Below are 27,050 nucleotides of genomic sequence, written 5' to 3'. Positions count from 1 at the left end.
ACATTTCCTGCCCAATTAAATAATTCCTATCACAGGGGCGCCTGGGTGGCTCAGTCGGTTAAGCGTCCGACTTCGGCTCAGGTCATGATCTCACGGTCTGTGGGTTCGAGCCCCGCGTCGGGCTCTGTGCTGACAGCTCAGAGCCTGGAGCCTGCTTCCGATTCTGTGTCTCCCTCTCTCTCTGACCCTCCCCCACTCGCACTCTGTCTCTGTCTCTCTCAAAAATCAATCAATAAATAAAAACGTTAAAAGGCATCATGAACTTAACACACCCCAAATCACACATCTAATATCCCCTCTATCAAAATGCTTCTCTCAGTCTTCCCCCAGTTTCTCCAGTTTCAGTAAAGACAAGCTCTGTTCCACCACTGACCCTGGCCAAAACCCTGAAATCATTCTCAACTCCTCTTCCTCAATCCCACATCACACATCCAATCCACCAGCAAAATCGTTTTGATTTGTGTCTTCACAATATATCTAGAATTTGACTACTTCTCACAGCCTCCACCATTACCCTTGTCCGAGTTACCATTAATTCTCACCTGGATTACAGTAGTAGCTTCTTACCAAATTCTGCTTAAAAGTCCAAGTAATAGAAGGACTGAGAAATGTCCAGTGGAGTTGGCAATGTGGGTAACCTTGACAGGACTGCTTTCACTAGAAAGCCTGATAGAACCTCCAGTCTATAGTGTAATCCTACATGCTCCTTGTTGATTCTGTAATAACTCACCAAGGAAATTCCCATTTCAGAGCCTTTGTATGCTCTTCCTTCTGCCTGGACCATCCTTCCTTCCCTCCAGACGGTCATATCTGGAATACCTGCTCTTTCTCCTGAATTGAGGTTTCTGTTAAAATGCCAGCTTCTGAGAGATTTCATATCAGCCTATTTAAAATAGCACCTCCCACTCTCTATTCCCTTTTATTTTCTTCATTGTATTTGGCACTCTCTGAATATTTCTGTCTCTCTCCTTCTCCCCTACACACACTAGAATGTAAGTTCTATGAGGGCAGAGACTTTGTTTTGTTCTGCACTGTACACCCTGCCTGGCAAATGTCTGCCGAACGAATAAATGACCTTCGTCTCAAACTTACAGAATTACTACCAAGAAATGGAAGCATATTCGACTTCAAGACCTCCAAGTATGACCCTCCGGGATCCAGGAATGTGGGCATGCAGCCTCTTGACCTCTCCTAGCCGTCCCCTTCTTAGAAGACATACGGTAGCACTTCCGCCCTCGCTCAAACCTCGCTCAAATCTCCGAAAGGGAGGGGCGGAGGGTTTGTGTCATCAGCCTGCGCCCGCCTGCCCCGCGACGTGCCGGCGGCTGGCGCAGCCCTCCGCTCGCCCGGCCTCCCCCTCCCTGGTTCCGCGCTCTGGTTCCGCCATGGAATCCAACAAGGATGAAGCCGAGCGCTGTATTAGCATCTCCCTCAAGGCCATCCAGAGCAACCAGCCCGACCGGGCACTCCGCTTCCTGGAGAAGGCGCAGCGGCTGTACCCGACGCCGCGAGTTCGCGGTGAGTGTGAGCTGCCGGAGAGACAGAGGGGACATTAGAACTGATGGGGGGAATACGGGAACGGACCGAGGGGAGCAGTTGGAGGAGGGGGAGGGGTGGCGAGGCGCGGCTACGCCTGCGCACTGAGTCGCGCGGTGGCCGCTGGGAGGTGTAGTCTTTCGCTCACACCCCTCTCCGGGACGCTGAACACTTGATGGCTGGGGCGGCCACGACTTCAGCTTTCCGGGGGCTTGTGGAACCCTCTGAGATTTGGAGTTCCCGAGGATGAAAGGCGCTGGCGGGCGGGGGGAAAGGAACTTAACCTGGAAGCGAAATCGAACTACTTTTCCCAAGGGGCCATTCGGTGGCCCAGGGCCGGTTGCCGGCCTGGGAAATATTATAGTTTAGGAAAATAAACATAACTCCTTTGACGGAGAGAATGCGTTCGAAGAGAGGGAAAGAAGACTGCCGACGTTCGGAAGGCCTGGAAAGGCGTCTCCGGGCGAGGGCCTGGGAACACTGTCCCGAAACCAGAGCCTGCCTTTTTCTCCCAGTCCACACCACCGCCTTGGACTGTCCGCCCTGAGAGCGGGCCCCCTCACTCCTGGAGCCTCTTCACCCGCCTGTGAGATTCTGGGCTTGTCGGAGACACTGGTCTTGCCACCCCGCCCACCCTGGCCCCCAAGAGTCCATCTGTGGCCGCCGAATGGACGGCTGGACAGCACAAGACTACTAAGTGTCCCCCGGCTGAGGCTTCCAAACCCGGGAGGGATTAGTGAAGTTGTCCCAACTACTCAGCATCTCACTCTACCCAGGAACCCTCTTTTTTTTTTTTAACCTAAGACTTCAAAGAAGTTTTTCTTAATACAAGCTGGAGGAGGGGCGCCTGGGTGGCTTGGTTGGTTAAGCGTCCGGCTTCGGCTCAGGTCATGATCTCACGGTCAGTGAGTTCGAGCCCCGCGTCGGGCTCTGTGCTGACAGCTCAGAGCCCGGAGCCTGTGTCAGATTCTGTGTCTCCCTCTCTCTCTGCTCCTCCCCTGTTCATGCTCTGTCTCTCTGTGTCTCAAAAATAAATAAAACGTTAAAAAAAAAAAATACAAGCTGGAGGAGAGAAGGAGGTAGTCCATTAAAGATACGGTTTCGTGCCAGCAGTTACCACGCAGTAAACCGTCTGGCACATAACAGGTGCTCAGAATCAGAAGACCTGAGTTCTTATCCTGACTGCTACCATGTGATCTTTCTGAGCTTGGGTTTCCTTATCTGGAAAATCAGAAGCTTGGTGCAGACAATATGAATAACAATAATACCATAGGGCTTCTCTGTTTAGAAAGCTCTTTCGAGGGGCGCCTGTCTGACCCAGTCCGTAGAGCATGCGACTCTTGATCTGGGGGTTGTAAGTTCAAGCCCCCGTTGGGTGTGGAGATTACTTTAAAAAAATAAAATGTTCAGAGGCGCCTGGGTGGCTCAGTCGGTTAAGCGGGTTAAGCCTCCAATTTTGGCTGAGGTCGTGATCTTACAGTTCGTGGGTTCAAGCCTGCTTAGGGCTCTGTGCTGACAGCTCAGAGCCTGGAGCCTGCATCAGATTCTTTGTCACCCTCTCTCTCTGCCCCTCCTCTGCTTGCGCTCTCTCTGTCTCTTTCAAAAATAAATAAACAGTAAAAAAAAATTTTTATTAAAAAAATAAAATCCTTAAAAACAAAAAGAAAGAAAGCTCTTTCCAACGCATTTTCTCACTTCACCCTGCCCTATCAGGGAGGCGGAGCAAAGATCATTATCTTTGTTCTATAGATAAGGAAATCTCTCAGAGGCAAGGGACTTGCCCACAATTACACAGCTAGAAATTGGAAAGTCCTGTGACTGTATAAATGTTTAATAGAGGAGTGAAATGAAAAAGCAGCAGTCAGCCTCGTAGCCTTCCTTGCCTGCATTTGGAATTGAGAAAGGGGAACACTGGCAGAAGAGGCCACCTGGAATGCTTGAATTTTCCTCCCTCCTGACTACAGGTTGATCTTTGGCCTGTTTGCCTTCTCTTGGAGAGAGTTTTAGTCTGTATTTGCCAGGACTCCTGAGGTCACCTGCTCAAGAAACTTCCTACTGAAATAAATCACACTGTGTAAGAGAGGTGCGTGGTGGTGGGGGCGCATGAGCTCTCAGAATCCTGTCCAACGCTGGATGCTTCTGGAGCCTCAGAACCAGGCAGCCAAGAAAGGATGGTAACAATATGGCCTGTGGAGATCTTCCTGTCAGCAGCTTCCTGGGCCAGTTCAGGGGCTTGGACGGATATCCTTCCTGGCGCTCAAGAAATGGAATTTGCTCAGGCAGAATCATCACCTGCTGCACAGTTGTCATATTCGCATTATTCTGGAGAGACTATGCCTCATACCTCTCTGTAAACTTCACCTTGCACCGTCCACAGCCCTGTATTCAGCTGACAAGGACCTGGGGTTAACTTAGGCCTGGAATGGAGAAATCTTGGTTAAAAAAATATTAGCTGCCTACACATGCTGTTTGAGGTTTGAGTTCATTCCAGGCACTTGTTCAATGCAAAAGACTTTTTTTTTTTTTTAAGTTTATTTTATTTTTGAGAGCAAGTACATGCGAGTGGGGGAGGGGCGGGGGGAGGGGACGAATCCCAAGCGGGCTCCACAGGCTGTCAGCGCCCCGTGTCCAACTTTTGATTTCGGCTCAGGTCATGATCTCACGGTTCATGGGTTCAAGCCCTGCATCAGGCTCAGTGCTGTCAGTGCAGAGCCTGCTTCGGTTCCTCTGTCTCCCTCTCTTTCTGCTCCCTCCATTGCTCTCTCTCTCTCTCTCAAAAATAAACATTAAAAAAAAAAAAAAAGAGTCAGACACTTAACCAACTAAGCCACCCAGACACTCTGCAACAGACATTTTTTGTTTTATTTGCAAAGTCTTCTGCTTGGTGCTAAGTGGTATGGCAGGACTGGTAAGACATCATCCTTCACCTCAAGGAGCCTACAGTGTAGTAAAGGAGACAAAGTTATAGAAAAAATAATACCGCGGTTAAAGAAAAATTAAGCACAGCGTTAGATGCCAAGGACTTAAGGATGGACAGGAAAGATCCAGTCCTCGCCCTCCATGAGTTCAGTCCGGTGACATGGAGGGAAGTGCTGGGGTTGGATCCCTGAATGCGAAATTACAAGCAGTAGGGTGAGTGAGTGAGTCCTTACTAGGACTTAAAAATAATGGTAGATGACCGTGAGGGAAGGTGTCAGGGAGCAGGACAGAGGCAGCATTTAAACTGCACTTCGGAGGAAGGGAAGAGATTTGGAGAAGAACCTAGTGGGGAAAAGACATGGAGGCTGGAGGCTGGGGGAGGACTGGGTGTAGCAAGACTTGGAGGCTGTGGAGGTGGTAATTTGAATAGAGAGGATTAAGGCTGGCAAGGAGGATGGGGTCAGGTTGTGGAAATCCTTTCCTGCCAGACCAGGGTATTCACTTTATTCTGTAGTTGGTGAAAAGACCACTGAAGATTCTGATAGCAGGAATAAGATAAGGGTACCGTTCTGAGAAGAGAACTACGAGAAGGGTTAATGAAAGGGAAGAGAGACCCAAGGCAGAAACCAATTGGGAGGTCATTCATCGCACTCTGTATTTCAGGAGCTCTGAGCACCTGAGGTAAGGCATCCCGGATGAGGATAGGGTCATCAGAGAGGAGGTACCGAGCCTTGTGTGAGAGAGGTCTGCTGAGGAGAACTGGGGACACAGAATCCAAGCCTGTGTGGCCAGGGAGAAAGTAAGGTTGAGGATGGTGAGTGGGAAGAGCTGGGCAGGGGGCAGGATGCCGGTGGATGTTCCGGAGGAGCTGTCAGCTGGGAGCTCAGGAGAGAGCCCCAGGTTCCAGCTCAGAGTCTGGTATTGTCATTTTGATGGAGCTCACTGGAGTGCTGCCTGGCTAGGGTCACTGTGTGAAAGTGTGGAACGCGTAGCGGATGTTGCTGTAAGCACAGCCATGGGCCACATCTGGCCTCAGCCAGTGGGCAGAGACTAGGGAAGCAACAGAGTGAGATGGAGAACAAGGGGAGGAGGCAATCCCAGGAGCGGGCAGCCGCCAGGTGGCCCTGAAGTGGTGTGGCAGGGAGGTGGTGAGCAACACTGTCAGGCCTTGTGGGGAAAGGGCGAGTCGAGAAATGAGAGGGGAAGGATCGAGAGCATGGGTGGAAGCTTGGTCTTAGAGAAGTGAAAGAACAGACAGAGGGAAGGGTAGGGTGAAAGGAGGTCCCGAGCAACCTTAAAGGGTGGAGGGGCCTCACAGTGAAAAGGCCATGAAGGGATTTCAAACTCGTGCTGCAGGAGGTGGGCCCAAGGGCTGGACACTTGTACTGTGGAATAGTAGCTGGGCCCTAAGCCTAGAGGTCCTAGGGCAGGGCTAGTGGGACCAGTCTCTTTCTGGGAGCCCACTTGGCATCGCCTTTGCCTGAGGCTTAGCAACGCTGGTGGAAAGTACCATGTTTTTCAGGGAGCCAGTGAGAACATCCTCAGTTTCCCCAGCACACAAAGAGAGGGTTGGCTTGGATGGTCTCGCAGCTTAGGCTGCCTAAGGGTCTAGGAAATGACTGACTGTGGGTCCAGGCGAAATCAGGAAGGCCAAGCCACTAAGGCCAGCATGTGGGACAGGGAAGGATTGGTTGCTTTCACGGTGTTAGGGTGAGAGATGGTCTGGTACTGGCGAGGTCCAGGGTGGGGTTGTCCGTTCGGGTCAGTCGGCCTTCATGAGCCCTGCTGTGCGCTCAACCCTTCCATTCACCGAATTTCACTGAGTCTTATTTATGCCTCAAAGCAACCCTACGAGGGCAGGGATCAGGCCTTCACTGACGATTCGATGACATGGTAAGTAGCAAAGGAACCGGACTGTCCAGCTCCACTCCCAGGCCATTGCCCTCTGCTGGCCTCCCTTTCCTGAACCACATTGAGCACTACAGGAACAGAGAGAGGGCCTGGGAATAAAAGGAACAGTAACAGATAACAATATTTACTGAGTGTTGTGCTAAGTCTCTTATATGCATTTGCTCATTTACTCTTGCAGCTCTCGTGAGGGAGAGACAGTTTTACATGAAGAAGCTAAATCAGCTTGTCCAAGATGACCCTGGTAGCAGGTGTCAGAGCCACAGCTTTGCCCCTCCAGTCTGGGTTGGAAGAGTGACCACTGCTGCTGGCTTTGGCCATAGAAATGCTCTCACCTCTGCCTCAGCTGCCACTTCTCCCACCGCAGCTCTGGTTTCTTCCTCCAAGTTCCAGGCTTTTTAGATGTCTGCCAGCTTGACGGCGAGGGGCAGAGTCAGGATTGGAACCCAGCTTTGTCTGTCTAACTCCGGAGCTGCGTTAAGCTGCTGTGTCGTACTCTTTTGTGACATTTGCCTGTCAGCCCCTGTGCCATGAGGGATGTAACAGTGAGTCAGAATGAGGCAGTCACATCCCACAGGTCTGGCAGATGGGGTGTCCAGGCCATGAGAGGGACCTACTTGTCAGCAACCAACAATCTTGAATTGCCAACTCAAGCAGAAACCTTCTGTGTGACCCAGAGCACATCCATTCCCCTTTGGGCTCTCTTCTGCAGTGTAAAGAAATTAGAGTGGCTGACTCCATGTAACTGCCCTGAAAAGTTTCCAGAATCTTCCCTGAGAAATACTAGAGTGAGTCCATCTCCTGGTTAATGCTCTTGTGTATCTATAGCAATTGAATGGTTGGTCATATTCTCCTTAGGGTATATCAGCACAGCCTGGACCACTGGGGCTTCCAGAGAAACTGATATAAACAAATTCTTTTTTTTTTTTTTAAGTTTATTTATTTATTTTTGAGAGAGAAAGGCATGCAGAAAGAGAGGGAGGCCGAGAATCCCAAGCAGGCTCCGCACTGTCAATGCAGAGCCTGATGTGGTGCCCGAACTCGTAAACCGTGAGATCATGACCTGAGCCGAGATCAAGAGTCGGATGCTTAACCGACTGAGCCCCCCAGGAGCCCCTGAAATAAGTTCTTTAAACACCCTCCAAATCCAGCAAACTAGCTCGCCTTCTTCCCCATCTTCATCAGCATCTCTTCGTCTTTTGCTTTTTCTTCCTTTGCCATTCGCTTGGTATGGACCTGGCATCTGTGACAGCCTGAAATCTCATGGTTACGGTTGGGTCCAAAGCCTGCCAGGTGCTGAGACTTAGCCTTCCTAAGCCCTGGAGCTCCCTGCCCCCCCCCCCCCCCCCCCCCCAGCTTGGGTCGCCTCCCTGGCCAGGCATCAGCCTGTGTCATAAATCAGCAGCTACTCAGTTTTGAATTTTTACTCTGTCAGTTTCTGTGCCAGGTGCTTACAAATGGTATTTTATCCTTGTTACACCCATTATCCTCATATCCCTTAGGAAACAGGTTCAAACAGATTTTATAGATCGGCCAGGGCCATACTGCTAGGAATGACTGAGCTGAGATTTGAACACAGTTCTTTCTGAATTTAACTTCTCTTTATTTGGAAGGACTGTGCTGGAGAGGGCTCCCCATGCCAGCCTCATGCGGTCCAGGATAGCACAGTTAAGAACATGGTTCTGGGAGCTGGACATCCAGGCATTTTAAGTGCTGACTGCCCAGCTTGTGCAGCCACGGGGCAATGGATCAAACACACAGCTCCTTCTTTAACTTTTCTTTTTTAATGATTATTTATTTTGGACAGAGAGAGAGCGAGCACACGCGTGCGTAGGGGAGGGGCAAAGAGAGAGGAAACACAGAATCCGAAGCAGGCTCTGGGCTCTGAACTGTCAGCACAGAGCCTGATGCGTGTCTGGAACCCACAAACCGTGAGATCACGACCTGAGACAGCTCCTTCTTTATCGTGGGGATGGTGGTAATAAGACCTACTTCTGAGGCCATTGTCAAGATTAAATGAACTAGTAGAGGCAGAGCCTGGGCCTGCCTAACACATAGTGAGCACTCATTACAGTTACTCTTCTCAGTGCGTACCCTTGGGGTTTGCTACAGGAGTCCTTCACATCCCTCCTGCGAGGCAAGCTTGACTGTCAGCTCCCGACCCAGTGAGATCCTGTGAGTTTGCTGCACCTAAGACAGCAGTGGCTCAGGGCACAGTGGTCCACTTGAGTCCCAGTGTTCTGCTCCCAGCGAGCCCTGCCCCAGGCCCCTCGTGTGAGACCCAGGTACATTGCGTTAGGGGGTGTCTAACACCCAGCACAGTGCCTTGAGCCCAGCAGGCTCCTGGCGTGTTTGAAAGAAGCTGGGGACCAGCCGAGGGCACTGCTGTCCTTCCTCAGCACAGTGTCCTGGGTCTCTGCAGAGGTCCAGGTGCCTGGCTTCTCAGGGCACTGTACCCCAGGCATGACTGGGGTTTCCAGAACTGATTTCGTGCGTGGAATCAATGGGTGCAGGGATTTGGGCTCTTTGTCATTGAGTCAGCAGGAACCACAGACTTGGGTTGGAGACACTGGGACCCTATCTGAGGATGATAGCCAATGCCCTGCATAGACTCTGAACATTGCGGTATGACGTTTGACATGGCCAGCCACTTGAAAAGCGTACGGAATAGCAAGTAGCAGAGGAGAGGTCTTCATCCGAAGTCTCGTGCCGTCCCTGGCCCTGGAGCACATTCATTGCCCCTCTCCCCCTTCACAGCTAAGTGAAGGTCTCCAGAAGGCCTTTCCCCCCAGTCCCAGCAGAAACAGATGGTCCTGCCAAGTGTGGTCCCCACTGACATAGGCGGAGTACTTGCCTCTCTCTGCACTCAGCAGGGTCTGTGAAACATACCACTTTGGGATTTTTTTAAGCCTGAAGGGCTAATGCTTTGTTTTTATGGGGAGTTTTAAAATAACCCATACCCAGGGGTGCCTGGCTGGAACAGTCGGTAGAGCATGCGACTCTTGTGGAGTTGTAAGTTTGAGCCCCACGTTGGGTATAGAGATTAATTAAAATAAAATCTTAAAAACAAAAAAAAAGATTTAAAATAACCCATACCCTGACAACTCATGAGAGCAGGCGGCTGTCCCACTAGCCCTCCCCCACCCCCTGCACCCCGCCCAGGCCCAAGCTGGGGAGGGAGCTACTGGCTTTGCTGGGAGAAGCAGCAGGTGGGATGTGGGCGGCCCTGGCCTCTCCCAGGACCAGGCAGGCCCTCAGCCACGGCATGTGGCTTTGCTGCAACGAGAGCCCTGAATGGTTTGTTTGCCTTGCACAGCCCTGATCGAGTCCCTCAACCAGAAACCACAGTCTACCAGTGACCATCCCCAACCCACAGACACCACCCACAGGAAAGCAGGTGGGGCCGAAGCCCCCGCGGCCAACGGAGAAGCTGGAGGAGGAGAGGGCACCAAAGGCTACACTGCGGAGCAAGTAGCAGCAGTGAAAAGGTAGAGGGGCCGGAGCCCAGTGCCACTGGCAAGTTTTCGGATCTAGAGAAGGCTTCCTGCAGCGTGGCCCCCGCCTCACATCTGCCCGTGGTCTGGATGGGCCCTGGGAGGGTCCTGAGGATGGAGGAGGTCCAGCTGGGCGGGCCCACCGGCCCTGGGATACAGCGTGGGAATCAGGGCTCTGCTGTCCCCTCCCGCCAAGTCAGCCCACCAGCAGAGGCTGGAAATGCTGACTCTGCCGCTGGCCAGGCGAGCCTGGCCTCTTTACATAGCTCTGTTGATCAGACAGAGATGGGGCGTGGGCTCCCCTTCCAGCTTCTCCCCCACCCCTAACAAAGACCCTTTCAGACCAGGGCCTGTGTGGCATAGAATGGAGACAGGAGACGGTTATCCCTCCAGGGCTTGGGCAGGCCCCACACACACATTGACAGTCCTTCTGAGGTGGCCTCCGGTGAAGGTGCTGTTAGCGAAGGGAAATGGTTCCTGGCCTGAAAGACTGCAGCTGCCCCCCTCTTAAATCCTAAGTGTATTCCAGGTGTTTCCACTGGGCCCTACCTAGCTCCCCGTTCCAGGTGGAGCTTACTGAGGCCCCCTTGCCCCCGAGGGACCTAGAGGAACTGACGGCCGAGCCCTACTGTGCGCCCATACTGCTCTCCCCCACCTCACCTCACGGCCCTGGGCCCTCTCTACCCCCTCCCCCAGGGTCAAGCAGTGTAAGGATTACTATGAGATCCTGGGGGTGAGCAGAGGGGCCTCCGATGAGGACCTGAAGAAGGCCTACCGCAAGCTGGCCCTCAAGTTCCACCCAGACAAGAACCACGCACCCGGCGCCACTGAAGCTTTCAAAGGTAAGCTAGCCTTGGTTTCCCGGTGCTTGGTGTTTTTCATCTCCTGTCCTTGGGAAGGAGTCAGTGGGCTTGGACCCACGTGCCCTGGGCTCAGGACCTGCTTCCTGGGAAGAAAGTCCTAGTAGCCACCTCTAGCATAGAGCCTCAGAGCTCAGGTAGCCTCCCCTTCCTCTTCGTTTCCCAGGGCTTACAGGAGGGGAGCTGAGGCAAGAGAGGACCGACCAGTGGCTTTTCCAAGGTCCCAGAGCAGTTGAGGGTCAGAAGCAGGCCTCCTGACTCACCTGTATGCACGTCCCCATCTTGGGATATTGCTACCGGTTTCCCTGTGCTGAGGGGCAAGGAAGCCTCAGGTCAGTGGGCTTGGGCCCGGTGGCCTCCCCATCACCAGCAGCCACAGCCAGCCCTGCAGTGCACACACACTCACACATAACACACACTCACAGTGTGTGCCTATAAGGCAGTGACCGCAGCCAAGTAGGGAGCCCGTGGCAGAGCACACCCCTAAGACCTGGTGTGCTGTTTCCTAGGCCCCACCCCAGGTGCTGCATTCCAGGTGCTTGGGGTTGGTCCTGCTGCGTGTGGGTGTGGGTGTGGGGTACTGTGCAGGCGTCACCCCGCTGCTGCCTGTCAGCCTGCCCCCGAGGGAGACGGTGAAGAGAAGCAGGCAGGCAGGGCAGCTGTGGTGAACGTTGCTCCAGCCCTGACTCCTGCCTGCAGCCCCGCAGGCACCAAGACGCCAGATCTGGCCCTGGGACCTTGTCACCATGGCAGGAGGGGGGGGATTCTCCTTCCTGCAAGGGTGGCAGGTTTTGAAGCAGATGCAGCCGCTTTGACCCACTCCCTTGAGAGAGTGAGCCGCTTGAGAAGGAGCAAGAGACTCGGGAGGGCCCGGAGCAGGGTCCTTTGAGGCACGGGTTTCCCACCTGGGGAGCTTTTCCTGGGGAGGCCTTGGGGCCACGCCGAGGAACAGCAGCTGGGACCTGGACCCCAGGGAAGAGAGGGCTCACCAGGCCACACTACGAACGGTGAAGTTTTGACTAGAACCTGGGGATCTGGCCCTTCCTGACAGTTGCTGTAGGAGTAAATAAGATAATGCCCATAAAGGGCCTGAGGCAGAGAAAAAGCTCAACCACTGTCATGAGGTGGAGCACGAGGAGCCTGAGGGCTCATCTTCCGCCAGGCCCAGACCGCCCAGATGCACTAGAGGTATTCCTGCCTGCCCCCGTCCCGACTCGGGCCCAACAGCCAAACTCCCCTCTGGCCCCAAGGTCTCCTTCCTAAGGCACCACTTGAGTACCTAAAAGGGAGCTATTGGCTGCCAGGGGCACCTCCACCTCCATGCCCACCGTCTCCAAGCCTGACTTCTGGCTCCTTTCTAGCTATCGGCACAGCATATGCGGTACTTAGTAACCCAGAGAAAAGGAAACAGTATGACCAGTTCGGTGATGACAAGAACCAGGCAGCGCGGCATGGCCACGGGCACGGGGACTTCCACCGCGGCTTTGAGGCCGATATCTCCCCCGAAGACCTCTTCAACATGTTCTTTGGCGGTGGCTTTCCGTCTAGTAAGTACCCCACCCCACCCCACCCCCTGCAGCCAGGTCTCCCTGGGGGTGATGGTGGGAGACTGGAAGACAGCCTCTCCCTTTTCCTGCAGCCCCACCCCCTGACTCAGTCCTTCTGACCTCCAGGTAACGTCCATGTCTACAGCAACGGCCGCATGCGCTATACCTACCAGCAGAGGCAGGACCGCAGGGAGAACCAGGGTGACGTGAGTGAGGAAGGCACCGGGAGAGCAGGGGGACGGTGCCAAGCCCCACCCAGGGTGTGAGGCCTGAAGGGGGAGTGACATCCCCAGCTGTCTGTCCTCCGAGGGGCAGTGCCCCCACGGTTCTCAGCTAGGGAGCCATCTTGGTTCCCCCTTGCCATTCTACTGAGCGACACTAGAGGGAGCCGCACTCCACGGTGCTGCCCAGAAGGAGTGGGGATTTGATGGCTTCTGTCAGGAAATGTAATGCAGAAACTTCTCCACCTACAGACAGGTTTGAGTGTGATTGGCCTTTGTGCAGTCCATTTGTTCATAAGGCCAAAGTGACATTTTCCAAGCAATGGGAAGTGAAACTTCACGAGAGAATTGTAAAGGATGACAAAGGTTGTTGAATCTTCTTCTTTTCGGCACTCTTAAAAAATGTATACAAAAGCTATAGCAAGACAATGCTTCAAAAACATTTTGAATGCCACGGGTTAAAGAACAGCTAGTGGACTAAAATTAAAATACTGCAGACAATTCCACAGCCTTTAAAATTATGGCAGACAGAGGGGTTCCCTATTGCTCTTAGGTTTTTATCTATTCATTTTTTAAACTTAGTGTGTTTGTATTTAACATACGGAAGAGTTTTTTAAATTAGAATCTATCACACAGTGAACAAATTTGTTCGTATTTACAATTTTTTAACTGGCAGTTTTTAAATCGGTAATATAGTTATATGGTGCAAAATCCAAAAAAATATATGTATATAGTGAAAATTTCCCTCCAGCCCTGCCTACGGTTCTCATGGAGGAAGCCTCTTTAGCTCATTCTTTTGGTGTTCTCAGATAAGTAAATACATCCAGGCACCCTTTTCCTGTATTTAACACCAGTTGCTACTTTGTATTCCTCTGGGGAAACCGGCAGGTGGAGGAGCTTCTGTGTTTGGGGGGCCCGTGGGAGGGAAGCAGAGAGGAGGGTCGTGGCAGTTCGCAGCAGCTTCCTCCTGCCGCCCAGGCTCCTTTGTGCCAGGGAAGCTGGTGGTGATTGCGGCCTATGCCACACTCCCACCAGGTCCAGCTGAGTGACCATCGGTTCTTTCCTCCAGGGCGGGCTGGGGGTGTTTGTTCAGCTGATGCCCATCCTCATCCTGATCCTCGTGTCGGCGCTCAGCCAGCTCATGGTCTCCAGTCCCCCATACAGCCTGAGCCCAAGGCCGTGAGTACCCACCGCTAGGGATGGGGTGGTAGGCAGACAGGGACTTCGGATCCTCAACCCGCATCGCGCGCCTTCCTTCCTATCCTGCAGGGTCGTTGATCACAATGTGGAAATCTGGCTTAGAATCAAGGAAATACACTTGCCCTGTTGAGATTAGGTTCTTGATCTTTTTAGTATCCCAGTCCCCTAGGAAAATGCAATGAGACCTGCAGATCTCTTCCCTCAAACACTACACATGTACACAACTTTGCATATGATTTCACAGGCTTCATGACACTTCCCCCCATCTTATCTGCTGACCTTGAGATAAGAACCTGTGCTCTTAAGTTGTGGGTGGTGGGCCTTGGGGCCGTGGAAAAGAACAGGGGTTCTAGAATCAGAACAAAGGTGGATTTGAATCCCAGCTACTTTATTAACTAAGCAGCTGTGTGACCCTAGACAAGTTACATGACTTCTCTGAGCTTTGGTGTCCTCATCTGTGCAATGCGAATAACATCTATGTGCTTGTGGAAATGAAATGAGTCACAGACACTTAAAATGCCAGGTTTGGGGCACCTGGCTGGCTCAGTCGGTGGAGCATGAGACTCTTGATCTCAGAGTCTTGAGTTTGAACCCCATGTGAGGTATAGAGATTACTTTAAAATAAATAAGCAAAAGGTTTGTTTTTTGGTTTTTTGGTTTTTTGATGCCAGGCTCGATAGAAACGTTCAACAGTATTTGTTCAATGAATTTATGGTCTCAGCTGCCAGTAGTGAACTTGGGCAAGTTATTTGGCCTTTTAAGGCATCAGCTCCCCTCATTTATTTCCAGCATCTGGCACCACATCTGATACATAGTTACATAGTGGGTGCTCAGCTTCTATTGGTGGGAACCCTCTGTTCCCCCAAAGTGGCCTGGCCCTGTTTCGGAGCCTGGCAGCCTTCCTCTCGGCCACCAGGGGGCAGAGTCGGGTGGCTGGACCCACACCAGGCAACATAGGCTCTCCGTGGCCTGTCGCCAGCCCTTCGCTCTGCAGCTGGAGAGGCAGCAGAGGGCAGGTAGGGGCTGTTCGCCCCCCCCCCTCACCCCCCGCACCCGAACTGTCTCCTGTCTGCTGCGTGTCAAGACTCTGCCTACAGAGCCTGCGGGTGGAGCTGGAAGATAGGACCAAAAGCTGGAAGGACAGAGGTCCTTGGAGTCCTTGTGTCTTGTTGTTCCTAAGCCTCTTAACCCCAGATTGGGAGTTCCTGGGTAGGCAGGCAGGCCCTGGGCAACAATGAGCTTAGGGGAGGAATGTGGAAATGGAGGCACTGGGACCCCGACTCACACCCCTAATCAGAGGCAGAGCCCAGGCTCCCCTGCTGCACTGACCGAAGCCTCAAAAGGGGCTCCTCCCACAGGCCCCAGGTCAGCAGCGTGGTAAGCAGAGAGCCTGAGGAAGGGCTGGCCGTAGTCTGGACCACTTAGACAGGAGGGACACCCTGCCTTTCTTTCAGACCCTCATTTTGGGTGCTGTGCGAGTTCCTCTCCAGTTTTGGAGGGAAGCCAGCCCTGTGGCCTGTGCAGTACCTCCTGTTGGGGGACCCTGTCTTCCTTAGAGCTGCCGTGGGGCTGGGGACCTGGGCCCACTTTGTGCCTGATGTATTTCCGGCCAGGTCGGTGGGCCACGTCCACAGGCGAGTCACTGACCACCTGAACGTCGTCTACTACGTGGCAGACACCTTCTCCAAGGAGTACACAGGCTCCAGCCTCAAAACAGTTGAACGGAATGTGGAAGACGACTATATCGCCAACCTCCGAAACAACTGCTGGAAGGAGAAGCAGCAGAGTGAGTGCGTGTGTGTTGCGGGGACAGAGCTTGAGCACGGGGAAGGAGAAAGCCCTGCTCACCAGAGATTTGTGGACCCAGCGCCTGGCACTGCCTCGCACCAGCCACCTCCCAGCCAAAAATGGGACCCCACCCTGTTTCCTTGGGGCCGGGAGCCAGGGGCCACCTGGAGATTTCCTCCAGGTTCCCGTAAGTCACTTCCGTCAGCCTGAGTGTGGCTGCCAGAGGTAAGTGTGTTGAGATGGATTGGAGCACGTGTCCTGGCCACCTAGTGACTGGCCATCCAGCTGTATCTGTGGGACCCTAGGGAGGCCTAACCAGAATGACAGGTTCTTTCCTTGGCTGATCTCACCTAAGTCTGCAGAAAGGGGCCTCTGTTCTCTCCCAAGTTGGGACCATAGTCTGCTCTCCAGGGCCTTTCCTAAAGGGAGGCCAGCTCTGTGCCAGCTCTGGGGCCTGTAACAGTCTTCCTCCCACCCCCACAGGCTAGGCAAGTGCTCCAGTGACCCTTGGGGGATACCAGGTGTGCCCTAAACTCTGCCCCATTGCTTTGCAGAGGAAGGCTTGCTGTACCGGGCCCGCTACTTCGGTGACACAGATATGTACCACAAAGCACAGAAGATGGGCACCCCGAGCTGTAACCGACTGTCAGAGGTGCAGGCCTCCCTGCATGGATAGTCCTGGGCCAGCCACGCCACCGAGGTCCAAGTATGAGCCAGGGCCTCCTCTGCCCTGCAACTCCTGGCAGCTTTGGCCCTGGTCATAAGGCAGAGGAGGGTGGGAGGGAGAGAGGAAAATAGCCTGTTGATTATGGCACAGACTCCTTTTCCCTAGCCTGACCTCCAGCCTGCAGAGCTGGGGCAGCTCTAGGGTGTGCTCAGAAACCAAGGACTCGTTCAGGCTCCAGTGCTAACTGTCTACTGCCCCCTCCCAATTCCCTGGCTCTGGGAGCGTGGGGTGCCGGAGAATCAGGCAGAAGGGGGACCTCAAGGCCATGGCTAAGGGCCACCCCTGCCTCCCTGGTCTGAGCGAGCCACCAAGTCACCATGGCCCTTTCCCTAGGGCCAACAGACTATTGTCTATGCTCTGGTATTTAGGCCACCAAGTATTACTGGTCCCAAGATAGCCCCCTCCACACACAGTCTCCACCTGACGGCAAGAAGAAACACGTGAGAGCCAGTGGGCTAAGATCCCATCCTCTTCCTCTGCCCTTCCAGGCAGGAGGAAATGGAACAAGATGGATGGGCAGCCCCACAGTAGGCCAGGGAGGGAGCCTACAGGCTGGGAGCGGGAGAGGCCCGTTGCCCTGACCTCTGGCCCTCTGGTGGAATCAGAGGCACTCTCTCACGTACCAATGCACCTGGCAGCCTGGAAGCCGCAGGCATCCGGCCTGCCCGGGCACCTCACCTGTGGTCTGAGGAAGAGAACAGAAGGTCATGAGTTTACAGTTGAACGCAGAGCCTTTAGCACAGAAAGCGGGGGGGTGGGGGGGAAATGCAAGTTGCTGGCAGCAGACTCCAGTCCTCCTTTACCCCTGCGTGTGGGTAGTGAGCTCTGCTTCCAGCATTTGCCAGAGGGGACACACTGGACCCAGCCCAGAAGAATGTAGGCAGAGCCAGTAAAGGTTCTCTTCTGGGTCGGTTACCTGCCCATCCATCCCCTGCCTGTGTCCCCTTCGGCAGGGGTCCAGCTGTGCTTGGAGGCCATCTGCTACGCCTCTGCGAGAGTGACAGAGTGCAGGAGGGAGACAGGTTGGGGCTGAGGTGGGCAGGACAGCAGCCAGGAGGTCGGCTTGTTTGTGCGGGCTGAGCTAGAGGCTCCAGGCTGCGGGACTGCCAGGCTAACTGTTACCACTCTCCTCCCCAGACCATGAAATCCCTGGAGAATTTTTGGTGACATGCACTGAGCCAAGGTGATGGACTGTATATTTAAGGAAAGACATAAAAAGAAAAAAATTAAAGTGGAATTGGAGGCCGAACACCACACACAACTGCCCTCTCTCTCACCCAGTAAATGCTGAAAGGCCTTAGGACAGGAAAACCTGCCACGGGGCTGCTTCCCTCCCTCCCAGGGCTGGCCGAGGCTCCACTTCGGCTGCTCCTAGGATACGGAAACCATGGCAACGAAAGTAGAATGTAAAACTTGCAGCAGATGTCTGTGGAAAGGGCTGGGGGAGGGGGCGCCCAACTGCCTTCCTCCCCCTCCCAGGAGCCACCACCAGTCACCTCTCCGTGGAAGCCAGTCAGAGGCGTTGGCCAAGGATAGGAGGAGGAGGAACAAGAACTCTCCATAGAATGTAATTTACAGAGCGTGCATATGTGTGTGTGTGTGTATATATATATCTCTATATCTATATATATCTATTTATATGTAAATAGCATATATAAAGATATATATATATATATATATATAGTCTACTTTTTAAACTATGCAGGAATTTGATTAAGTTGTTTAGCTGATTTCTTCCCTGTTTTAGAAAACGAGGCGTGTTTGGGGAAGGCAGCCTGTTCCTTCAGCGGCTGGACATTATGCCACAGCTGACAGTGTAAGGAAAGTCGGGTCGTAGCTTTTAATGTTCCCCTCAAACCGAGCCTGCTTTTGGTGGCAGCAGTAATCATGATAGTGTAAGTCTGTAGAGAACTTGGAGGTTGCCAGCTTTATGGTGAAGCTGGAGGGGAGCAGGCTTCCAGGGGAGAAAGTGCCCCTAGGGCCAGGTACCATGTCAGTACTGAGTCATGGTGAGGCCCCTGGCAGCCTGCCGGTGGGAGGCCGCCCTCCTCAAGCTTTGGCCAGCTCAGGTGGGCTCTTAGTCCTGGAGCCCAGGAGCTCTCTGTCCCTCTGCCACAGAAAACAGGGTTAGAGAGGGGGACCGGGTTTTGCCTAGCCACCTGCCCCCCTCTTAGTCCCAAAGTGGGTTTTGCCTTATAGATGCCACAGGCCACGGCTCCGTTGTTGCCACTGGCTTTTCCCAAGTTATGCACCAAGGACTCCAGAAGGTTCTTCCTCCGAGAGTCAGCCAGGTGGTGCCCAAGACCCTGGGGCAGCAGCCGAATCCTGAAGAAAGTCCGGGCCTGTGGGCACCTCTGTCTCCGCCCTCCATGGACATGATGCCACCCGGCCTTCTGTTGCACTTTGGACAAAGGCTGCGCCTGAACCAGAAGGGTTTTCTTATACTCACCTTGATGTGAGGATTTTTCTCAAAACAGCAGTTGCTGCCAGGGGAAGGGAGGGAGGTTTTATTCCCACGGTTTATACTGGGCCTTTTGGAATTACTCTTTTTCCCGAATTTTCCTCTGGCAGTGGGTGTGTCATTGAGCCTGCCACCTTCCAAAGCCTTACTCCCCCAAGTTGCCAGCCAGGAGGTGATAACCATCCTCTCAGAGTTTCTCTTGGCTCTTTTCTTTTTTATTTTAAGTCCCACCCCCCACCCTCCCCAGCCCCAACCAATGAACAAAGATTCTTGCTGGGAAAGGAAGCTTGGTAAAGAAATGTCAGATCTGGTTTTTGAACAAGATCCTGCCCTGTGATGCAGCAGCCACCCCGGCCCAGAGAGATGATAAGAAGTGGACGTGGGCAAGAGTACCCCCGCCCCCCGCCGCGGTGGCCCTGGTGCTCTGCCCCCACCACCCCTACCGTCTGATCTTGGTAGATGTCCCTAGGTGGGCTGACCCATGTGCAATAAGAACATAGATCCTAAAGGATCCCTTGAGAAGCTGTATTTCTTGAATTAGAATTCTAAAATTGTACATCTATAAATATGTTTATTATGTGATTGGCCTTGGTGGGTCTGCGTTGAACAAGGGGGCTGAGGTGATGGGCCACAAACACCTGTTGCTATGGACACTGCCCAGCTCATACCACCTAGGAGTCTTTGGTGATGGTCCCGAATGTCCTCCTCACCCCTTGCCCCAGCCGACAGCCACTAAGGTCACAAGTGTTGTTCCAAGGCTGATTCCATCCAGGCAAAAGGTAAGGGGCTTAATCAGGCCACGATCCTGGGGTTCGCTAATAACCTCTGGTTCCCCTTGTTTTGCTCCCTCTCCATCCCTGCTGTGAGTACAATATTCAGAATCTCCCTCCTCCCCAGCCAGGAGCTAGAGCCCACTCCGGATCCAGAGCAGGGGGAAAGTTACAAGTTTCTTTCCATCTCTGGCTGTACAGTCTTCCCAGACGTACTTCCCACGCCACCCCACAGCCCGCCCTCCTCCCCCAGAAGGTTGGAAAAGTTAAAAAATGTGGCAGCCAGAGTAGAACTTTCTGTGAATGGAGCTGCAGATCTGCCGGGGCCTCCCAGAGACAGGGCCCGGCAGCCCTGACTGGCGGCCCGAGGCCCCACCCGCTACTGCTCCAGCCAAAGACAGGCAGGCTGCCCGGTGGTGCCACTGCAGCCTGGGAGCTCATTGGCTGCCCCTGCCCGGGGTCACCACAGCCTGCCCTGCCTCGTCCTGCGAGCTGCCACTTGTTAGCTGCAGTTGGCAGAGGCAAATGCCAGCCACCCCCATTTACTCGTCCCATCCCCCTACCCGCAGCGTGCAGCTCAGGGAGCCAGCAGGGGCGGGACGGACTCTGTCTGACTGTTTGCTGCAAAAAAGAGCCTTTGACAAGTGTCCCCACCCACTGTCAGGTGGCAAAACGAGCCACTAGTTCACCCGAGCTCCCCCGGGATCTGCCGGCTTATCTCCACATCCCAGACTGCCCCCAAGTTTCTAGAAGGGAGCTGCTCCTGGAGCAAGGAGCACCCGCCCTGCCCCAACTGTAATCTCCTCACCCTGAGTTGCCAGGCAAAGTCACCTGGCTGTCTAGGGCAGGTTCACGGGCAGCAGTGCCAAGACTCCGGTAAATAGACTGTTGACACAGTGTCGGCTCCGGAGCAACTCGGAATCCTTACCAGATGTCACACCTTGTGATCTGGGCGAGTCAGCCCAGCCCCCAGCAGGAAACAAGCTTTGGGGAGGGAAGGTGATGCCCAAGGGTCCCCATGAAACTTTGCATGTCCTTGGGGTCTGTGTAGCAAAGCAATCATTCTGCAAACATTTGCTGAACTTGAATTCATGATTCTCAACAACATTGGCCCTACTCGTGCCAAGCTGAGTGGCAGGAGACATGTCCAGAAGGGTGAAAAAGGGAGGAAGCCACACCAGGGAAAATGGGACTTAACCTGAGGGGCCGGAGCTGGGGCTGGGGCTGAGTCTCCCGCAGGGGCAGGTGCGCTCTCTCCCAGCAGTTACAAATGTGACACCACCACCACCCCATCCCACCCCCTGCTGCTACCACTGCAGACTTCTCTGAGTTGGCATCACCCCCAGGAGACAACATAATAGATCGGTTGGTGGGTATCAGCGTGGACCCCACAGCCCAGCTGCTGGGGGCTGAATCCCTTTACTATTACCTGGGTGGCCCTGGGCAAGCCACTTAACCTCCCTCTGCCTCAGTTTCCTCATCTTCAAAATGAGAGTCATAAAATCACCTACTGCACTGGGTTGTGGTGAGGAGTAAAAGGGCCATCACCGGTGCAACACTTAAAATGGCGTCGGGGACATGGGAAGCTCTAAGTGTCACATGCCCTTAGATGACAAAGACTACAGCACTAGCTCAAGTCCCATTCCAGGCACGGAAACCACAAAGGTGGCAACGGGGCAGGGGGATGAGCTGAGGAACTGCACCGTGAAGGAGGTGGGAGTACAGCAGGGCTGGGGGCAGAGTGGGCTCTCTGGCCAGAAGGGACAGTGTGAGCAAAGTCCCGGAGCTGGCAAGGCACGAAGTGATCACACTCTAGGAACAATACATAGGCCAGGCCCCCGATCCACAATTGTCATCTGCTCCACCGGGAATGAACGAACAAAAGAACCAGAGACCTCGTGCTTCCCACACTGTGGTTGTCCCCTGTCCGCTCAGTTACGCATTTGACAAGCATTCCTAACCTTTCCGGGTGCTGGGCCCTCCTCTCCAGGAGGCCCACAGGAACAAACCAACCCTGTAAGGCTAGCCATGATGGAGGGGGTGGTGGGAGTGGGGGCAGGGGACTGGCAAAGTTGGAGGCCTAGGCTGTGCCCTCACTGTCACCCGCTCCCCCACCCCGGCCTCTCACGGAGGGATGTTTCCCTAGGAACAAGGCCTAGGCCTCCTGTCGCTTGTATAGGCCCACAGCTGTTTGGTAGGAAATAAAGATCCGGGGCCCAGACACAACAAAGGGTGTGAGAAAGGCACTCTACTCTCTAGAACCCCCTCACCAAGCAGCCCCCCGCCCCCAGAGCGCAAGAGTTGAGGCTTTGCTTGGGAGGAGAGTGGGGGCCTGACAGCCACACCGTGTCCACCCTTACCCCCTCTTCTCCTTCCATAGTTTGGTCCAGGGAGGGCAGGAACGTCCATCCATCTCTGGCTGGGCTTACCCTCGGGGACGGGCAGGGTACAGTTCCTAGTGGAATTGGTGCTGGTGAAGGCAAGTAGGCTCAGGGCCTTCAAGGACTCTGGTCAGCAGCCCCACTTCCATAATTGGATTCTTGCCATTTTTCTGATGGACACAGTGAGGGAGCCCAAGAGACAGATGTCTGAGCAGCACGTGGTCTCCTTTTACAGATGGGGGCAACGGAGGTCAGAAGGAGGGTGTGCGGCCCTGTGCTGGCTCCGCGTGGCCTGCGGGGCCCTCATGCTCTGACCCCGCTGCCTGTGGAGTCTCCATCCACCCTCCCTGACATGCTGCCCCGGTTCCTTCTGCCCACGGCCTGCCCGCTGCTCCTCCACCCCACCTCCTCTGGGAGGCCTGCCATGTTCCCACAGCCGCGGCCGGGCCCCCGCCCTCTCACGCCGTCACTCCAGAGGTGTTTGTGCAGCTCTCGGACAAAGGCTTTGCAGCCTGGAGAGGCAAAGGCCTGTCAGGCGCCTGTCCGTCACATTCAGCGCTGCAACCCCGGGCACGGTGGGGCCTCCACGAACACGGCTGAGGGAAGACAGGGGGCCCCTGGGCACGCACACGCCTTTCTCATGGCCACCGTCGGCCATCCCTCCACTGCTTCCTCCAACCCACCGACACTGCTCAGGGTCACCCTGTAGGCAGCTCTGCAGCCATAAACCTGCATACGGAACTAGGGACCCTTCTCCAAGACCCGAGAGGGCTCAAGTGAGGCGTGCCCATCTGCCTAGAGGGACCTGCATCCAGCTGGCCGGTGCTGGAAGGTAAACCAGTCTTGCAGGATAAGCACCGAGTAGGGCCTCTATCCACTTTCTGGGGGAAGCAGAGGCCTGCTGAACATGCCCCGTGTCTGTCTCCCTCAGTGAGGATGGGCGTACCAGGGGCTGCTGGGAGAACGGCAAACAGTCCTCATCCCCGAGGGGACCTCTGAAGCAGCCACCACCCCATGGGGAGTAGAGGATGCCCTCCTGCACTTAGGCCTGTGCCAGTGGCACCACCCATTCCTGGGCTCAGACCCAATTCTGTCACTTTGCTGCCTCGGTACTGCCCTGGCCACAGGCCTCAGGGTCACCACTGGCAGGCTCCGCTACCCGCTGACCACCTGCCCATGGCTATGTGGGCAACAACGGTTTCGGTGGCGTCCAGGCTGTGAGCCCCAGGCTTCAAGTGGCACATGGGTGGTGCTCAGGCTGCCTCCGTTCGGGCAACTGTGGGCCTCAGTCTCCCTCCAGACCCTTTCTCGGCACTAAAGCAACAGGGCACAAAGTTTAGAAATCAGGTTTCAGGCCTCAGCTAGAAAGGACATTTGCATCATTTTCCATTTGTATCACTTAAATCTTTTTGTTATCATTTTGAAATTAGACACAATTTGATAAAATTATTACCATCCTCCTGCAGACCTCACCGGTTTCATCCCTAATGTCGGCTTATGTCAACCGTGGAATCTTGGGCTTGCTAACCTAACTGGGCTGGGCTTGGTACAAATAGGCCAACCCAGGGGCCGGGGTCCCTGCTGGACTCAGCCTTACCCCAGGATCCCAGGACTTGAGCCCAGCTCACAGCCAGCCTAGGGTGCCCATCCGTGGCAGGACTGGATTCAGGCCACGGGATGGAGTTGCGTGACCCACATCTGTTCATATTATTAGCACCGGAGCCGGCTGGCCGAGCCTGTAACACAATTCGAGGAACTGTTGACTGGTCTCGTGTTTCCAGCCCAGTTGGCCAGAGGGACACATGGAGTGCTGGGCAGAGGGGCCTCTGGCTGTCCCCCTCCCCCCATGTGCCCGTTGTCAGGAGAGCCAGAGAAGACTCTTTGTCCCTCTCGGGTGCTGCTGAGGTCATTGTGGGCACTGCCTCCCACCAAGGGGTCCCTGGACAGCCCCAGGTCAGCGGCCTGGCCGCTGTACCTGTTTGTGCCATCTCAGCTTGTGAGACCTGGCCTCCCCCTCCCCCTGCCCTCCTTGCCCCTCTCTGAAGCAGGGAAGACATGAGTCGGTGTTTAGCTGGGAAGAATGCCTGCCCTAGACCCCCAGGGTTAGGAAGATTGCCCTCTTTCCTGGCTTCCTTATAGGTTCCTACCGCCTTGTTCTGTTGCCGGTTCCTGCAGGTGCCGGCATCCCAGGGTAAGAGCCTGGTGAAAGGACCGGGGCTCCTGGCTAGGCACCCAGCTCTGCACCTCCAGGCGACGGGGTCTCGAGCCAGTTTCAGTAAGATCCCTAAGCCCTTGCCCTCATCTGTCAAATGGGAATCTCAGACTTGTCCTGCAGGCTGGGAGATGGGGGGGGGGGGGGCACATGAGAAGAGGTATGTGGACGTCCTTCACGAGCCCAGAACTGCCCCCCAAAAGCTTGCCTGTGGCATAGAACGTTTTATTCCTGTAACTTCCTTAAGGGACAAGGGGCCTCTGGCGCCACTGAACTCAGTGACAAGGGCTGAGACACCTCTGTGTCAGCAGGAACCAGAAGTTAGAGAATATGAAGATTCCTACACTTGATAGAAGGTGCCAGAAGGTGCTGGGCTTGCAATCTAATTACTGGGCGGCCTGGGGAGGGAAACAAGACATCCTTGCCCTTGAGCCACCACTAATAGAGTGTTGGAGAGGGCAGGCACCCTCAAGAGGGGTTCTCAAACCGTGTCCCCTCAAGCCCCCGGGCCCCTAAGTGTGCAAGGGGAGGGGGGAAGGGGCATGCTGTCCCAGCCCCACCCATGTTTCAATCACCCACAGTTATTTCTTCGTTTAGGGCAGTTAGAACTTTGACTGGAGAAGAGGTCCCCCTATGAAAGCAAATATTCAAAAACCAGGGAACTAATCTAACCCCACAATTTCACCGAAGAGGAAACTGAGGCCCAGAAAAGAGAAGTAGCCTGCTAGGGTTGCTCAGCTCAGTGGTCCCAGAGCGGCTGCCTGGGCCACTCACCCCCCGGGTCTGTGGACAAAGAGCCCACACCCTGAGGATGAAGTGGACAACGACAAAGTGGTTGGGGGGGGGGGTGCCCCTGTCAAGGTCAGGGCCTCAGCCTCAGCTCCCCTGATATGACCCCAGAGGTAAGACCTCAAGGGCCAGGAGCCATGTTGTCCCAAGACAGGCAGCCCAGATGCTGATCTGGGATGACAGGAGGGCAAAGTCGTCTTCTGCCCCCTCCCTGAGCAATCAAGAGCTTTGCAAATTGTTAGCCTCAGCAAGGCCTCTCCAGCTAACTAACTACCTCAGCCCCCGCTTTCCAGTTTGCTGCCCAGCACCCCAGGCATCATCTCAGATTCCTCACTGCAAGTATTGGAGGAGGGCAGATGGGTATCCCTCTGCCCCCTTTTACAGGTGGAGACACTGAGGCACTGGCAGTAAGCGGGCCTGGAACCAATCCTCCCTGATGCAAACCTTGTGCTCTCGTCTTTATTTCCTGCTCCTCCAGCATCTCTCCCCAGCCCCTGCCCTTGCTGCGTAGCTGCCCCCCTCCCCACAAAGCATCTCTGCTTACCCTAGCACCCAACCGGGTGCTGACTGGCCCACCCTTCCCCTCACTGGCTTTAGCAAGGACAGCCAGCCCAACCACTGGTCTCTCAGTCAGCCCAGAGCTCCTAGCCTAGCTCCTGTCCTGTGCTCTCCCTCAGCCAGAGAGAGGGCACAGGACAGGAACATGGCCCTCCAACCTAGTGCTACCCAAACAGGCTCCCCACATCTGCCCTTTCCCTAAGGTACAGCCTACAGTTCAGCACCCGGGTGACCAGGCAGTGCAGGATTCTCCTGGTTAGCACTGAAAATCCTAGGTTCCAAGAAATTCCTCAGACATGGGCAGTCTGGGACAACTGGTCACCTTACTCAGCACACACAAATGCAGGGCCATCATGCCTTCTCCTTCCCCCTCCCCCTGAACAGGGTCTTCCTTGTTTCAGCAGCTCTGGTCTCTGCTAAGGCTAATGGGTAGGACCACAGTCAGTCCCTTCAAGCTCTCTGGCCCCTTCAGACTGAGCTGGGGACTACCATGGGCCCAGAGTATGGTCAGAGGCCTAGAGTCTGCTAGGAGGTAAACAGAGGCTCTATGACCTGTTGGAGGCCCCATCCTGCCCTAGGCCCTGTGAGATAAGTAGCAGAGAGAGCCCAAGAAAGGCCTAGTGGGATCCTGGGCCCTAGTCCCAACCCAGCTTTATCCTCAAGCTGGGGAGAACACCACTCTGGTTGGCCCCAGTTAGGGCAACCCTAGGGCTGGAGCCAGGCAGGGTCTGCCTGGGGCTCACTGAGGCGGCCTCTACCTGTCTGAGTTTGAGGTGAGTCATTTCCTCCCTCAGCTGTCTATGAGGCTGGGAGGGGAAGGGAGGGGATGGCATCTAAAAATAGCAGGGCCTAGACTGGTGGAGATACCCAAAGAGCTTCTCCTTGGGCAAGGGAGGAGCCAGCTGCTCATCCGAGCTGACACCAGCTGTGGCCCCCAGCCAGATGCCGGCATTAGGCCGAGGAGGAGGATGGCCCTGAGAACCCCTGCCCTCCCCTTCCCAGGCTCAGCATAGTGCTGAGGTGTGGAGAAGGCATCCTAAAGGCTGAGACACAGAAGCAGTGTTGAGCAGGGTAGGAGCTTGAAGGAAGACAGAGCCTGGGGAGGGGTGGGAGGATGCGTGGGATGTGATTCGGAAGGCTTGGCCCTCACTGGGGCTGGCAGGGGCAGCCGGGACTGGATCACGAGCCTGGATTCACCTCCCACGTCATCCCCACGGAACCACCTTTACTCCCCACCCTATCCCCACATGGAGACACACACAGGGACACGCAGACAGAGCCCCACCACACTCAGCCCGCCTGTGTGAGTCATTTCCTCCTTAAAGGGCTCATCTCCTTGCTAAGTGGGACTCCATTTCCCTTGTCAGCAGCATAGACTGAGGACCTACTGTGTGCTTGAGTCACGCCCCGGAAGACAAGGAAACGATACTCATGGCTTGCCAGGAGGACACCTTAAGGGGCCCACCGAGAACAGGGCAGGACAACACCTAGGGCAGAAACACAAGAGGCAGGGATCCTGGGCCTCTGTGTTGTGGGATAATCTGGACTTAGGGCAGCCTAGGGTTAAGTCCGGCCACTGCCACTTTCAGGTCACGTGACCTGAGACCCGTCAATAACAGTCTGCGTGCCCACTTGTGACAGCTGAAGGGTGAGGGGCGGTGGGGGCGAGGAGCTACACT

At 54.7% G+C, this 27,050-nt stretch overlaps 1 protein-coding gene across 5 annotated transcripts; it reads left to right on the top strand.

Annotated features, from left to right (window-relative positions):
- The first annotated feature begins 1,299 nt into the window (after window positions 1–1,299).
- DNAJB12 (DnaJ heat shock protein family (Hsp40) member B12) lies at window positions 1,300–19,230 on the top strand. Of its 5 annotated transcripts, none has more exons than XM_049646205.1 (10): window positions 1,305–1,518; window positions 9,680–9,851; window positions 10,554–10,699; window positions 12,079–12,264; window positions 12,391–12,470; window positions 13,555–13,664; window positions 15,299–15,471; window positions 16,028–16,125; window positions 17,338–17,767; window positions 18,400–19,230. In XM_049646205.1, the coding sequence occupies exons 1-9, from the start codon at window positions 1,386–1,388 to the stop codon at window positions 17,365–17,367; spliced, it is 1,128 nt and encodes a 375-aa protein (XP_049502162.1). In that variant the 5' UTR covers window positions 1,305–1,385; the 3' UTR covers window positions 17,368–17,767; window positions 18,400–19,230. The 5 variants fall into 5 exon arrangements, with proteins under 5 accessions (XP_049502164.1, XP_049502165.1, XP_049502162.1 ...); XM_049646204.1 differs by having other exon boundaries at window positions 17,948–19,230; XM_049646207.1 differs by having other exon boundaries at window positions 1,300–1,518; window positions 17,338–19,230.
- Window positions 19,231–27,050: the final 7,820 nt, after the last annotated feature.

This window comes from Panthera uncia, chromosome D2, assembly GCF_023721935.1.
Source record: "Panthera uncia isolate 11264 chromosome D2, Puncia_PCG_1.0, whole genome shotgun sequence".
In the NCBI taxonomy this organism is placed as follows: Eukaryota; Metazoa; Chordata; class Mammalia; order Carnivora; family Felidae; genus Panthera; species Panthera uncia.
This window is presented reverse-complemented; position numbering and strand designations above follow the sequence as displayed.